Source organism: Adiantum capillus-veneris, chromosome 11 (assembly GCF_014529385.1).
Source record: "Adiantum capillus-veneris isolate H3 chromosome 11, ASM1452938v2, whole genome shotgun sequence".
NCBI classification, from domain to species: Eukaryota; Viridiplantae; Streptophyta; class Polypodiopsida; order Polypodiales; family Pteridaceae; genus Adiantum; species Adiantum capillus-veneris.
The window spans coordinates 123,511,764-123,527,024 of record NC_140941.1 but is presented as its reverse complement, the minus strand read 5'-3'; the positions used below and the strand labels follow the sequence as shown (position 1 = coordinate 123,527,024).

The 15,261-nt window shown below is 44.5% G+C and overlaps 1 protein-coding gene across 1 annotated transcript in view; it reads right to left on the bottom strand.

Annotated features, from left to right (window-relative positions):
* The window catches only part of LOC147447948 (calmodulin-binding transcription activator 5-like), an 85,498-nt gene that overhangs the window by 58,967 nt on the left and 11,270 nt on the right, over window positions 1–15,261 (bottom strand). The window contains exons 2-7 of the mRNA XM_086523848.1: window positions 10,704–10,829; window positions 2,123–2,238; window positions 1,842–1,930; window positions 1,565–1,610; window positions 1,164–1,485; window positions 871–1,067 (exon numbers count right to left, since the gene is read on the bottom strand). Coding sequence (XP_086379974.1) covers window positions 871–1,067; window positions 1,164–1,485; window positions 1,565–1,610; window positions 1,842–1,930; window positions 2,123–2,238; window positions 10,704–10,829 — 896 coding nt within the window. The remainder of the gene's footprint in view (window positions 1–870; window positions 1,068–1,163; window positions 1,486–1,564; window positions 1,611–1,841; window positions 1,931–2,122; window positions 2,239–10,703; window positions 10,830–15,261) is intronic.

The window sequence follows — 15,261 nt, the reverse complement described above, 5'->3', positions numbered from 1 at the left end:
TTATAGAAAGTTTCCAAGGCATAATCACCTGGAACAGCATATGGGAATGAGACTGGCAAGCCCATCAAAGACGGAAACGGCTTGCTCATTTCACTGGAACGGCTCTTCACTGGAACGGCTCTTTAAAAGTACAGTGTGTATAAAAATTTTGAGACTCCCGCAAGAAAGGGCAAGAAGGTAACGAGAAACGGGGGACTTTGGAAGCAGAGTTTCCAATCTGATAGGCTCCGAAACGGAGTTTCCTTGTAACTATGTTCCGAGGTCCTCCTTGTATGGTTGCTGCAGAGAGCGCTGCTTGTCACATGCCCCTGGGAGGCAGCCCTTGCCACCAAGGGCAAAGGGTTCCCTTACCCTAGGGGAAACAGGAAGCACCGAGCTGGCAGTACAAAAGGTCTGTTATGTAAAGCAAGCCCCTTGCTTCTGTAAACAAGGAAGACCTCTGCTGCAATTGTTGCAAGTACCAGCCAACTAATGTTGAAACTTGAGCTCCACTCAAGGTTAGTTTGAAATTGCACTTGTTTAAACTTATTTATGTACATGAAACAGAAACAGCTGGTGCTGGCTAAAAGTTCACGAAGGTGAGAGCACTCCAAGAGACCTTGTGAGCTCATGAAGAGAGTGGAGAGAGAATGACATTTATTAACTTCTGCAAAACGCCCAAATCTACGAGACCAAAAGTTACAACCATGGTAAGAAAAAATATCAAGCAATACAGCAATGCCAATAAGAAAATCACGGGCAAGGTCCCGTATACGGACTGGATGTGGGGCTACAAGTGATACAAAAGTAGGTAGAGAACAGTGGAGAGAAGTGGGGGGATGTTGTTGTTGTTTTTTTAATTTTTTTTAAGAAAGTGGGGGGGGGGCAAACCTGACTTTCATAAGGACCTTGCAAACCGATAGGCGCTCCCTCGCAAACCACATTTTGAAAACAATAATTTGACATTGGCATATGCACAGCACCAATAACATGGTCCTCACTGTGGCCAAAAAAATTGGTTGTGGGGTCAACCATTTGCGATGTATTGCTCCAACCGATATGACTTCTATTGACATTTCCACCACCTCCTACATTATCAACAAGCCATGATAGCATCTTTAGTGAGGCATACTTATTTAGCCCTGTTCATAAGCAGATGCTGCTCAGACACCTCAAAATCATACCTTGATAATTTACCTGCTCACAAGTTGAACTCATTCTGCTGCTGAGAAACTGCGATTCCAGTTGTGTATTACCAAAACCAGTCTCCCCTGTAGATCGAAGATCCTCAAAATAAAACTTGTCAAAATCATCTTTTTCATTAGAATTAAGCTCTGAAAATTCGAGAGAGGGATCTGAAGCGGGTCCGGCTGAACTTTCTGAGCTCAAGACTGGCTCTACACCTGTGAAATACGAGCTTAGTAAAGGCTTATATGTGGTATTCGATTCATGCTGTGTGTTCTGTACAGGGGTAGTAGGTTGGCGAAGATTCATGTTGGACCTAACCTGCAAAAGAATAGTGTTGCAAGGCAAATATTTGAAGGATCAAATCAGCCAAGACAATTTGATACAAGCAACATTATACCTCTTTAACTTCTAAGTAATGAACGAGAACAATATGCTCAAGAGCCCTGCGAAAAGGATCAAACTGATGATCAGACCCTGCTGGTTTGCATAAAGTGACACTATCACTAAATAAAGTACCATTCAAGACACAAAAAGCAAGACTAGGTATGGCTTCTTCAATGTTAGAAGGGGCTGAAGTTGTACATACAACTAGTCCCCCACTCACTGAAGCCACTTGTGACAGGAGTAAATAACCAAAACTTCTATCTTTTAGAAAATTAGATTTGACCACCGACTTGTCCAATAACCAGTAAACTCTCCGCTGCAAGCTGGATTCGCCTTCCCCATGAGCATAGTATACGTGTATTTTCTCCTCACTTCCAACCTGGAAACAGAAGCTATTATGTCACCTCTGAAATATTGCTCTGATTAACAATAACAAGCACAACCACTATTGATTGCCATTTGCTCTGTTACCAGGAACAGCAAAGAGAGAATGCTATATTAGTAAAGAGTTTAAATAAACAAGGTACAGTTGTGAAAAACAACCGCACTTGGAACAGTCAGTAAAACTCACCTTCAAATGTTCATGGGCCTCTTTGACAGTTTTGTTATCCTTTTTCTTGCGCCATGGGTGGCCATCCCTCCGAAAGTTACGAAGCATCTTTCTATCAAAGAGGACTAATGTGCCACCTTTGCAAACATGTCAACATTAGCAAACACATTAAAATAAAGTGCAACCATGAACTTAAACAAGCAGAAGTCATTGCTTTTTCTTATCAAGGGGGCCAAGGGAAGGTGTGCATGTTTCTTTTTTGTGTGTTTGTGCATGCGCGCACACGCGAGTGCATGTTGTACTTTTTGCTGAGGATCGACTCTGTGATTGGCATTATGACAGTTCTTCTATGCGTACATTATCTGCCAATATGGTCATGAACATTTGGCATGCTAAACTTCCCCTGAAAGAGTGGTATGGTATGGAATATGATAGCGGATTACTGCAATATGGTATGGAATATGAATAAACGTATTGCACCATGGCACAATAAGGTCATGAACATTTGGCATGTTAGACTTCCCCTAAAAGACGATTGTTCATGTGGAGATGTCTCATTGGAGTTCTCCCAACTGGCTGATTTCTTCATACCCAAAGAGTTGCTTCTTCATGATGCATTCGGTGCACTGCAAAGACTAGACTATCCCGCATTTGTTGTGGTATTGCTCTCATACGGATAGGTTTATTGAATACATCCCTACATGTCTTTGCACTCATTTCCCTGGGATATCTTTTGGTCGATATTTCTCGCTTTTTGGAGTGCTTTTGCCATTGCTTCGGCCGTATTCATACTTTTTTGCTTCGGTTCGTTTTTGGATGCTCTGAACAGTTTGGAGAGCACGTACGTTTTTCATGGTTTAGTAGCTACAAATGGGCTACATATTCCTCTTCGAAACTCTCTTCATCAATCCCTTACACTTGCCCACAACTGGATGAGCTCTCCTCCCTTCACTAAGAGTTCTACTTTGACTGTTTCTGATTTCCAAAATTCCCACATGTAATGGTTTCTATGGGTTTTCCTCGTTTGAAGTTTCCCATAAGTAATTCAATCTGATATTACTATTAAAAAAAAAGTGTGTGTGTTGTGTGCACATGCATGCGTGTGCGTGTGTCCGTGTGCGCGCGCGCGTAGGTAGATGTGTGTTTGTGTGTGCGCATGCACGCTTAAATTTTGTATTAAAATAAACATCTCAAGGGCGCACTCCTCAGACAAAATAAACAAAATATGCCGACCACCACAGAAGTGTTGTCCCAATATCCATCACATGTACAAACCATAGTTGCAATCATACTCGTATGGTTAACTGAATCATACCCTTCTGGAAAATTGTTATCATACCCCTATGGAAAATGATATCATACATACATGGCTGAAATTCGCAAGAGAAATTCAAGCTAATGAAGTTGATGCGGACATTAATTATGATTGAAATACATAGCAATATCCAAACTAAAGTTGTTAAAAGGTTTATATTTCTATGGTGCTACAAGTGCATACCATGTATAATCGTTTGCATATTTCCAAATAAAAGTAGGGCCACGTATGTTTTAAATTCAAGGATCAAAACATACTCCAATCATACTTCCATACTTGTATGTGTTTGTTATATGGAAACATATAGTATGGCACAAACAATTACCGAGACTATTTCATGGTTCTCAATCTCTCACATCTCCTAATATACACATTTTTGTCATGTCCAAGAGGTGGAAAATTGTCCTTGTACTGATCATGAGCACAAAAAAGAGGAAAATGTCAAAAGTCGAAGTTGACGATGCGAACACATATAGAGAGAGAGAGAGAGAGAGAGAGAGAAAATGAAATGTTATATTAACGTCTTCAAAAGGCCAACGTGACCTATGAGACCAGAAAGTTACAATGTGGTGGATCTGATACAAAGTCAAGAGTAACAAAATAACAACATAACAAAACAAAAATACTATGGAATCCTAAGCTGCTCGATGTGAACTAAGCAAAGTAAGCAGCTAGCTGGGATAGCTAAATCACAGGAGATCTAGCATCGGTCGCTGGCGGGTCTCATCAATCTCCTCCATGGTTAGTAGTCTGACCAGGCGTCGTGCTGACCGGGCGTCGTGCATGCCTGGCCAAAGTGATCTGAATCTTCTGATGCAGCCTCCGTCGATGTTGTGTAGTCTTCTACGGTCATGGGCGTTTGGATCTCCCAGCTCAATTGCTCAGTCGATCAATGTACCTCCGGTGTGAGACGAATGTGAGCTCTGCTATGGGAGTAGCTCCTCCTGCTGTCCAGTGGCTGCTCTAAAGAAATTTGTGATCCGTCTTTGAGACCGGCTAGCCTCTCCACTCATTGGGCTATCTCTGTGTCTGTGCAGCACGAGCAAGAAAAAACCCAAGCATCTCTGATCCTCGTATCCCATGACTCTGGAGAGTGGTCCAAACCCCTCTCTAAACAAGCAATGGAAGCGGCCTCGTATCTCGTAGTAGACAGGGCAGCGGCATGTGTAATGCAACTCTGTCTCAGGCTCCATGTCACACAAGGGGCGTGTCCTGGCCTCTGCTGGTACTCCGCTGTATCTCCCAGTCTCAATCCGCAGCTGGTGAGAAGATGTGCGTATCTGGCCAATAGATGCACATCGTATCCCATGAGACAGGTGGGTGTCCATGTATCTGGGTCTCGTCACAAAACCGTCCTCTGTAAGCTGGAGAAGATGCTCTCTGTAGAAAGCCATCTTCGTGCCCAGCTCCTGTGCTGGCTGTAGTCTTGGCGGATGAGCCTGGTGATCTCGGATTGTGGAAGAGTGAGAGATGGTGCATCTAGTGTATACTGAAAGGGTGGCAACCTGTCTATGCTGAACCCATGCGCCTGAAACCATGATGTCATCTCCCCATACCAGCATGTTGTATCTCCCTGCATGGCTAACTGTCGAGAGGACTCAAGTGCAAGGCGGGCATATCAGTCTCTGGGAAGTTCCCACATGCGGTGTATGAAGAAGACTGTTCTGGTGAGCACCTCAACCACTAGTGGGGAGGCCACTAGCTCTGCTCGGATAATGGCAAGTGGTATTGAAGCCTTGACTCTAATGAGCCGCGAGATCATAGAGACCAGAGGTTTTTCCATGTCCCCCCATCCATCAGTGCGACCAAACCTCCCGTGATGATCCAATGAAGGTCCCCATATCTCAACTCCATAGAGCAATGTAGAAGCCACCAAAGTGTCAAAGAGCCAGAGCTTCGTCCGAGGCTCCTAAAACTGAACACATCCTCTCCAATCTACCCAATTCCGCATGGGCTCTGGTCAATCTGGTCTTTGTTGCTCTCCTTAGTGAAAATGCAGGTCCGCTAAAAACCACTCCAAGGTAAGTGTAAGCATCTGTATACTCCACAGTCTCCTGACCGTATGTTAATGTAGGTGTTGACCTCCTGATCCACTGTGGGGTGGTATTAAACACCATAACCTTGGTTTTACCAAGGTTGACAGACAAACTACTTTCGTGGGCAAACTTATGCAAAGCATCCAAGTCACGTTGCATCCCCTCCGAGGAGTCGGAGATCAACACAATAGCATCAGCATATAACAATAGTGGAATCCATGTCCTTGCCAGCTGTGCACCTCTCATCGATCTCAATGCAGTTAGAAACCTCATCCACTTCATACCGAATAGAGTAGGAGAGAGCGGGCAACCCTGCTCACCCCAATAGTGGAGTGAACCGGTGTAGATAGACCCTCAGAGGTGCGTACATGCCCTACTACTGATCTGTACAATGCCATGATCCCCCAAATGAGCTCTATGGGTACTCCCATCTCCTGTAATCTGCATCAATCTAGCTATGGGTACTATGTCAAAGGCTTTGCAGAAGTCCCCAAAGCTACAATAGATCCGTCTCCCATGGGATTTGCCCTCCTCAATGATGGCCCTGAGTGTCAAGATATGTTCAAGAGTAGAAAACCTCTCTTGAACCCTACCTGCCCAGCTGCACGCATTCCTTCCCTCTCTGCCCATCTACTCAGCTACTGCTCAAGAATGGATGCGTACAACCGTGCCAATGTGTGTCCAATCATGATAGTGCAATAATTCCCAGGCTCCATAGGGTCTCCTGACTTGAAGATAGGTACAATCGTAGATAGGCTCCAAGTATCAGGCAAGCCCTCACACATGGCACGGTTAAACATAACTCCTAGAAGCTCTGCTAGTAGATCTCTGGCATGCATGAAATGCTCCGCCACTAAGCCATCATGATCATATGCTCTCCCAGTCCTCATCCTAACAATGGCCTTCTTCACCATCTCGGCAATGAAAAAAGCACATGTGTGTGGGCATGGATCAGGGGGGTCAGGAAGGGGCGGCTATCCAGGTACTGTGTACAAAGATTACGCGTATTGACCCCAGGTCTCTGTAGAGGTAATGGCGGAGGGGGGGGGGGGGGGATGGCTCATGAAAGAACCGCCATGCCTCACGCGAGTCCTAACTCAAGAATAGCTAGTATAAATCCTGCTCTAGTCGAGCCAAAAATGCCCTCTTCTTCCACCGCACTAGGCATCGGAAGTCAATCTGTGAGTGATGTCCCCCAATAGCACCTCCCTCTGAAGTCTAGCTCTAGTATGGCGGCATTCCTCATCATACCAGCAGTTCTAAGGCATGCTCCCTGAACAACGTCTCTGCTCAGGCTGGGTGTGTGGGTATGCCTCTGCTGCTGCATCATGTAATGTCTGTGTCAGCATAGTAGTAAGCTCCTCAGTGCATAGGCGTCTGTAGATCCCGTCTATGTATACAGAATTTGTCTCCCGCGTGAAGGTGTAGCGAGTAGGGGCTGCTACCCGTGGCCTGTGTGCTACACTGAACTGGAAAGAGATGGTCAACGACACGAGCATGATCCACTGCCACCCCAATAGGTCTGGGCCCAACTGTGAGATCCTGGATACTAGAGATGAGACTAGGCTATGCCATGACATAATCCACTGTGCTGGCTCCATGTCTGTGTTGAAAGCATGTGAAACCTCCCGCAGCGGGAAATCTTTGTAGGCCATTCAAGATGGCCAGTCCATGTGCAGTTCCCATGTCTATCAAGTGTCACCCATACTCAATATATTCCACATCCTGTGATAGTCTGGACAGGCCCGTCCCTACAACATCTAGCTCTCTCAGCATCTCCTCTGAAGTATCATAAAATACTGTCTGGTGATGGGCAGTCCTAGCATTGAAGTCCCCTAAAATGATAATGTCACCATCTCTAGAGAACTCCCATATGTCATCATCCAAAATAGAAAAGGGGGACTATCTATCCTTTGGGTGATGCATAGACTAACGTACTCGAGGAAAAGTAGCAAATAGCAATGTAAAGATATATGCCCGTCTCTGCTCTCAATCTCACCCACATGTACCTAACCTGCTCATCCCTGCGGGCTATATGTATCAATGGCTGCAACTCCTCTCTAAATAACACTGCCACTCCCCCTGAGCCCCACCCTATGTGCTTTGATCGCATCTCCTGTTTGCAAGATGTCTTCCATCTATATCTACTGATGTGAGGAACAGATTGCCATGGGCCTGATGTGTCCCAGAGTAGAAGACGATGTCTCTTCCAGTAAAACTATCATCAAAGCACCCACATCAAGGCACATAGATCCATTACAATTCCACATGGCAACTTTGAGTGTGGTCCCACAAGTCTCGCACCGTCATTTGGAGCGTCACTCCAATATTACCACTCTTCCATCTCGGTAAAAGGCAATCTTGCCTTTTTCCCTTGCCGCTCTAATCTCCGGCATTATCTCCTACATATGAGCGATCTGCGAGAGGGTGAGATCATCCCTGAGAGAGATGCCCGTATTTTTAAGAGATGGCCTTTTCTTCAAAAAGACCTTCGCTTCCATGGAGGGAAAACGAAGGATGAGTGCCCTTTCTTTCAAGGTTCCCCATTGCTTCCATTTTTTTTGTTGCCCACTCTCCAAGCTCTTGTGTGCATCGGCTCATGAACCCCCATCAAAGCCATGAGTTCTTTTACCTCTTCGTCCGCATTAGCTTCGCCTTTGAGGCCGCAAATTCTCACATGTAAAGCGCGCACACGTCTTCTTTGCTCCTCCTCTAGGGTCAGATTAATAATAGTGGGTGTGCACGAGAGAGAGAGAGAGAGAGAGAGAGAGAGAGAGAGAGAGAGAGAGAGAGAGAGAGAGAGAGAGAGAGTTTGCTCGAACCAACCAACCAAGCAATGAATTAAATAATTATACAATGGGGGCATAGTGATGCTTATATACTCTCCTGAGGGACCTTAAATATCCCTCACACAAATTGCCCCGCCAAGGCCCATGTCAAATAAGTTAAATAATAACCTAAAATCAAAAAATATATAAATAGGATCGCATTGGACATTCACTTGAGATGCATAAACTTTAACAGAAAACACACCAGCTTTTTCTCTCTAGATCCTCCCTTTTCTCTTTTCTTTTTATCACGAAGAGATTTTCATATTAAAATATACAGCTTAAGAGCACAGCCTCAAGATAAATGTACAAAGTGATTACCACCAAGGTGTGATCCCCAAATCCCTGAAATATACAAAAAATTGTCCAAGACTTTTCTTGTTTTTTAAAACGGAGGTCTTACATATATACTTTTCTGTAATCCGCCAGGGGGAATACTGTTTCATGAGGGTAGAACAAGAACGTCATTTATCAGAACTGCATTAAGCCATGTAGTGTAGGAAGAGAGATGAACCGAGGAGGATTTTTCAGAAGTCTCTCTGATCTTCTACATTTATATTTTTCTATGATTCAAGAGGGGGAAAGCTCTCCTCGAACTGTGTCATGAGCACAAGGATCCTGCTCTGCCGCATACAAAACAATATCTTGGTAAACCAATAAAGAATACTCGATGTTGTATATCACCTCCATGTATAGTAGGTAGAGAGATGAACTGAGGAGTATTCTTCACGAGAAGGGTGAAGTCAATCTAAGGGTGGGGTGTACACACCATCAGACGATGCACCACCCTCGCTCCAAAGAACGGCCAGACTGCTACCAACCTCTATACTATGCGGCTGAAACTCAGGTAATAGACCTGGAAACTTGGCTGTAACTGCTAGACCCTGGCAATACACCTAGAAACTTGGCTGTGACTACTAGATCCTCGCTGAGGACACCTATATCCATCCCTTGCCTCCATCTATACAAGTTACAACACGCTCTGCTGAAGCTGAGGGTACTATATGCCAGACTAGCCTCGTCTAGTCTTTCGAATTGGACCTAGTAGCAACCTCTCTACAATAGAGACAATCACAATCCTAGGAGTAGGTGGCATGAGAGAGGTAGCTCTGCAGAAGTCAAGAAGCTGGCTCTCTGGCAGCGTCTCCATGACCACTTTGCACACCAAATAGCATGCCTCTAATATAGCTGCCAAACTGTGATTGGAACTGAGTGTATCTCCTGAAAGTCTAATGGATACCCTATCATAATGATGAAGAGCAAACTCACCTCCAATGTACTAAGAGCCATCGTTGCTGAGTCCCCCCCCCCCTTTCAGGTAGCTGATGGTTACCGGCTTGGGTGTGGCGAGCGGTCTTTCTCCGTTGATCTCCAGCTCAGATAGTCCATCGGGTATCCACTGTTTTGTAGGGAGCAGTCTCATAAGCGGTGCTCTTCACTGACGGCATTGGAGTGCTTGTGATACATGCGCCTTCCAGGTGGGGAATTTTACTTGGTCACCATCTCCAGCTATTAGGTTGCTTTCGGCTGCCCTCAATGGTAGATCAGTGAACACACTCACAGGCGCATCAACTAAGATCTAGTATCTCTATTTCCTAAAATTGAGAACTCAAAGATAACATCAAAGATGATTTTTGAGGAATTTCACGTGCACACACACACACGCGCGCATGTTTTGCAATGGCAGTGGCAATGGACAACGGACTGTCTGAGCTGGAGGTCAATGGAGAAAGACTGTTGACAGCATGCCACACCCGTGCCAGTAACCATCAGCTACCAAAGGAAAGGGGGACGGGGGGTGTGTTGCTGCATGACCAGCAACGGTGCTTCTTGCCCTCAATGATAGATCGGCGAACACACCCAGGCGTCAACTAAAATCTACTATCTCTAATTCCTAAAATTAAAAGGTCAAAAATATCATCAAAGATGATACTTTGAGGAATTTCACAGACACACATGTTTTTCAATGGCAGTCGCAATGGACATGATTACAACCCAACAGATTTTAAGCAAAATCATAAGAGAGTCTTCCATTGTGATTCTAGGCTCACAATCCTTGAAAATATGTGTGCTCTAATGATCACAATAAGCCTGTCACATAAACAATCCAGCTCTCCAAGAAAAGCAAGATCTGGAATCATAGAGCATTATGGAATGAGCAGATGACTGTTCACCTTTGTAATTAAAGACTACAAAGATTAAGCCCCCTGATGAGGGTGTGCGACCAGCATGGTCTGGATCAGAGACTAGAACTTATCTACTTTTTCTCCAAACAAATCAACTTTGAAAATAGAGCTCAAGAAAAAAGGTATCAAATTCACCAAGAGTGGTAAATTTACAAGATGAACGTGACTAGATTTATCCATGTTTCTTTTCAGAGAAGACTAACAAAAAAGTTCATTTTTGTAATAGTAGAAGAATACTTGGTGGCAAGTTCACAGGCTCCTTGCTGATTGAGAATCTGAAATGATTGGTAAGGATCTCATAAATCTCAGACGGCCGCAGCCAACGTGACATTGCCTCTTGCCGCAATTTTTGAAAATCTGTGTCTGTAACAGTTAACAAATATTATGTTCAATTCATGAACCTGTGAAAGTGAGACAATTGATTTATATTAATTGATTCATGACCACATTAGACTAAATAAGCATGCATAAACAAAACTGTACAAGCTCAAAGATATCGAACTTTTGGAGAATGGTCATTTTTGAAGCTGGCTGCACCTTGCTTGGTACTATAAACTGGCAGACCTTAAACCACGTAAAGCATATGAAAAGGACTCTAGTTGACAATGAAATTCAAATGCCAGGGCCCAGAACATGTCATGGCTGCACCTTGCTTGGTACTATGAATTGGCGGACCTTAGACCACGTAAAGCATATAAAAAGGACTCCAGTTGACCATGAAATTCAAATGCCAGGGCCATGAACATGTAAAGCACAAATGAAGTCATGACAAATAACGGAAAGCCAGCCATAGTTCATCCTCCATCCAACAAGGAGCCACCTTTTACATATACACAATCACATCACATCCAACTCCAAAAACCATTTGATATCAATTCACATTAGCTCCAGCTATCAGAAGAACAGCACCTTGTTGTAGACCCTCCGTCTCAAAATTTTAAGCCATGACTTTGTTTCCCTCATAAGTTCCCATGCCAGGAAAAGCCTCACAAGGCCAAGGACAACCATAGACACCCTCACTCACTAGATCTAGATGGGGAAACACAGGAAATGACATCCAAAACTCTAACATGCTCACCCTGAGTCTGATTTGAACAGACAAAAATGATGAATCAAACACTTGAGGATATGCCGAAAGCATATGTTCCCAACCGGTAATCTCAGTGGGAAACTAGATTTAGCCCATTCAAGCTGAAGTGTGGATATGAGCCTGAATCCCCTATCACTGTTGGCTTAGGGAAAGTCAAAGATCGCCATGCTTGCAATTTCTTGTATAACATGCAACAAATGCTTGAATTAGCCAAGGGTAACGTAAAGGCAACTCGTGATCAAGTTACCAATTATGTTAACCAAAAGAGGTCTCCAAGGACTCTTGATGTGTTTTGACAATGGGTTTATTTGAAGATAACCAAAGATTGCAAGACAATGAGAATAGGAAAGCATTAAAAGCTTTCACCAAAATTTTGCGGTCCTTACTTTATCACAAAAAAGACACACTCAGTTGCCTATAAGTTAGCTCTTCCTTCAGATGTCAATGTGCATCCAATAAATCATGTCAGCCACCTTAATGAAAAGATAGGTGCAGCTCATACAAAAATGTTGTTGTGGAGAATGTTTGGGAAGATGTCCGAACTTAGTGTGTTCCTCGTGAGCCTAAAGTAGGTTTTAGATCAAAATACCCGTCACACTCGGCATGATACCTATGACCAATACTTAAGTCAAATGGAAGGGTCAACTTGAAAGATTTGTTGGATGATAATCAGCAAAAGTACCGGACACAGACTGTCTCACACAAATCCCCTCCTACCTTCAGAACCAACCATAATCTTCGCTGAGAAACAGCAGAACTCCTCTATCCTCTACCGTCTGAAAACTGCAGGTTCTCAAGGGTTCTTTGCGACAAAATTGAAGCAGAGCACCGTCAGCCCCCTCCTATTGTGAAAGCGCAGATTTTTTGGATGTCTCCGCGATGAAAACACAGCCACAAGTCGCCCCATGCTGGCTGAAAATGGAGTCCAATTAGTGTCTTCATGCACTCCCAATCGTCCACTAGGCGCCAACAAGCAAGCTCCGATACCATGTCAAAGTGCAACAAAAGGTGTGGTAACAGGGAGCACGGTCAGGGGGGGGGGGGGGGGGGGGATGATTGCCTGAGCTGTCACGAGGACGTGGCAATTGCTAACTTGAGTTGTTGGTTTCTTTCCGATGATTTTTGTTTAATTTTTGAGACCCTCTTTTTGAAGTTGCAAATGGTCGGACATTGTATGGCCAATGTGGACGGTAGTTTCACCCGCAGACGGGAAGTTGGTCGGCACTAGAACTTGTGAAGTAAAAGGATGTCTAGGCTCAGTTCAAGATCATGTAGGTCCCCCCGTCGCACTAAGCAAGTTGGTGGATACTAGGAAGTGAACTCAATAAAGGCATAAAGTCAAGGTGGGACTACCAACAGAAAGTATCCGACAGTTGTGCCACATTGCACTTTTAATGAGGATAGATGGTCAGAAGACCAGTGGGAGCCCAAAGGAAGCATCTCCTAAAATTTAGGGAACTGCTATTTTGGGCCATAAAATGTGTTCGCGTCATTACCTTCGGTATGACCAAGAGAACATTTTATTACTCTGTTACAAAGTCAACTGATGCACCAGTTGAGAGATTTTTAAGCGGAAAGCTTAATGCGGGAAATTGCATGCATGAGTGCCAAGTGGCACTTTTTGGCCAATTTACCAAGTTTGGGACAACAGAACTCGTAACTGACTTTTTGGAGCAGTTTTGGAGGCTATTAACTCTGATTTTCAACCATTTCTCTCCATTTTTGAGCTTCCCATGACTTTGCCTAGGACAAAGGAGCTCATTTTCAGCACTGGAAGGCATCAGATGCGTGTTTATAGGGTTGTTTTGCTGCGATATGCAAGTTTTGGCAACCATGAAAATCTTCCCCTTTTTGCATCTATTTGTTCACAGATGCATTACAAGGCAAGGGCAGCAGAGGGGGCGCTCGATTTATGCTGGGGGGATGCTTCATTGAGAACCTGTCACAGGTTAAGAGCTATGGAGTGATTTCTTTCCCTCTCATGTACAGTGTGGTGCTAGGAGTGATGCACTGCACACTACACACTGCTCTCTCTCTCTCTCTCCCCTACGTGCAGTTATGTGATGCCCCACAAGAGGGCTCCTCATTTGACTGATGTACGGCTGTGTGGGTTCATGCTTTTGTGTTGAGGCAAGAGCCTCCTTCAACAGGAACAGGGGTAGCTAACTACTACTCCAAAGCAAGCACCGGTGAGGGTCATAACCTCACCTTACAGGTGCGTTTTCAGCGTTGTCTATGCGCTGTAAATTGACTGTTTTTCAGCCATACGGACGCCAGAACCATTGGGAATCATGCCCCACTGGCAGAGGACAGTTAAGGGACTGTTTGGGAATTGGTTTTGCGCAAGTTTTGGGGCTGTTATGCTGTCGAAATTTGGCCAAATCATGTAGAGGGATACAGGTAAAGAATTCCCAGGACTCTACTTTGTAATTTACCCTCTCAAAGAATAAAGAAACACCGAAAGGGGCGCCAATTTTGGGGCCTACAGTTGTCGGCGTCTGCTCGGGGCATTCTAGCTTCCGAGCCGTGTGTGTATTCAAGTGTTAATTCCCGTCGCAAGTTCGCTTTGCAAAGTGCTCTGTGTGTATGTTTAAAGTAAAGAATTTCGGGTGAAAGCCAAAGCCTACCGCCCCTCTACGGGCCGGTTTCACTTTTTGGCCAATTTACCAAGTTTGGGAAAACAGAACTCGTAACTGACTTTTTGGAGCAGTTTTGGAGGCTGTTAACTCTGATTTTCAGCCATTTCTCTCCATTGTTGAGCTTCCCATGACTTTGCCTAGGACCAAGGAGCTCATTTCCCGCATTGGGCTTCCCGCTTAAAAATCTCTCAACTGGTGCATCAGTTGACTTTGCAACAGAGTAATAAAATGTTCTCCTGGTCATACCGCAAACACATTTTATGGCCCAAAATAGCAGTTCCCTAAATTTTAAGAGATGCTTCCGTTGGGCTCCCACTAGTCTTCTCACCATCTATCCTCATTGGGACCGCATCCAAAAGTGCAATGTGGCCCAACTGTCGGATAGTTTTTGTTGGTAGTCCCACCTTGACTTTATGCCTTTATTGAGTTCACTTCTAGTATCCACCAACTTGCTAAGTGCGACGGGGGGACCTACATGATCTTGAACTGAGCCTAGACATCCTTTTACTTTACGAGTTCCAGTGCCAACCAACTTCCCGTCTACGGGTGAAACTACCATCCACATTGGCCATACAATGTCCGACCATTTGCAACTTCAAAAAGAGGGTCTCAAAAATTAAACAAAAATCATCCGAAAGAAACCAACAACTCAAGTTAGCAATTGCCACGTCCTCGTGACATGAGCTATGCCTGGCCAACAGTGAACATGACCACCTCTTAGGTGAGTCCTATAAATAGGATTGTCGTTTCATTTGTGGGACATCATGTGTGATCAACACGCTTAAACATCACAAACAGTCTTGATAGCCTTCAGGTGCCTTGTGCGACGTAAGAAGCGAGCATTCCTAGCTCAAATGGAACGAGACTTATACCAGTTGTTCTTGAGTAGAGACTCGCGAGAGGCATGACGTTTCTTTCATAAGCGCTCCCCTCCCCCAGTGATTACTTCTCCTAATGTGTGGGGTCAATACGCAACATCCTTATATATGGTCCCTGGACAGACACCCCTTCCAAATCCTCCTGAGCCATGCCCATCTACGAGTACCTTCTTTACCACTGAGATGAT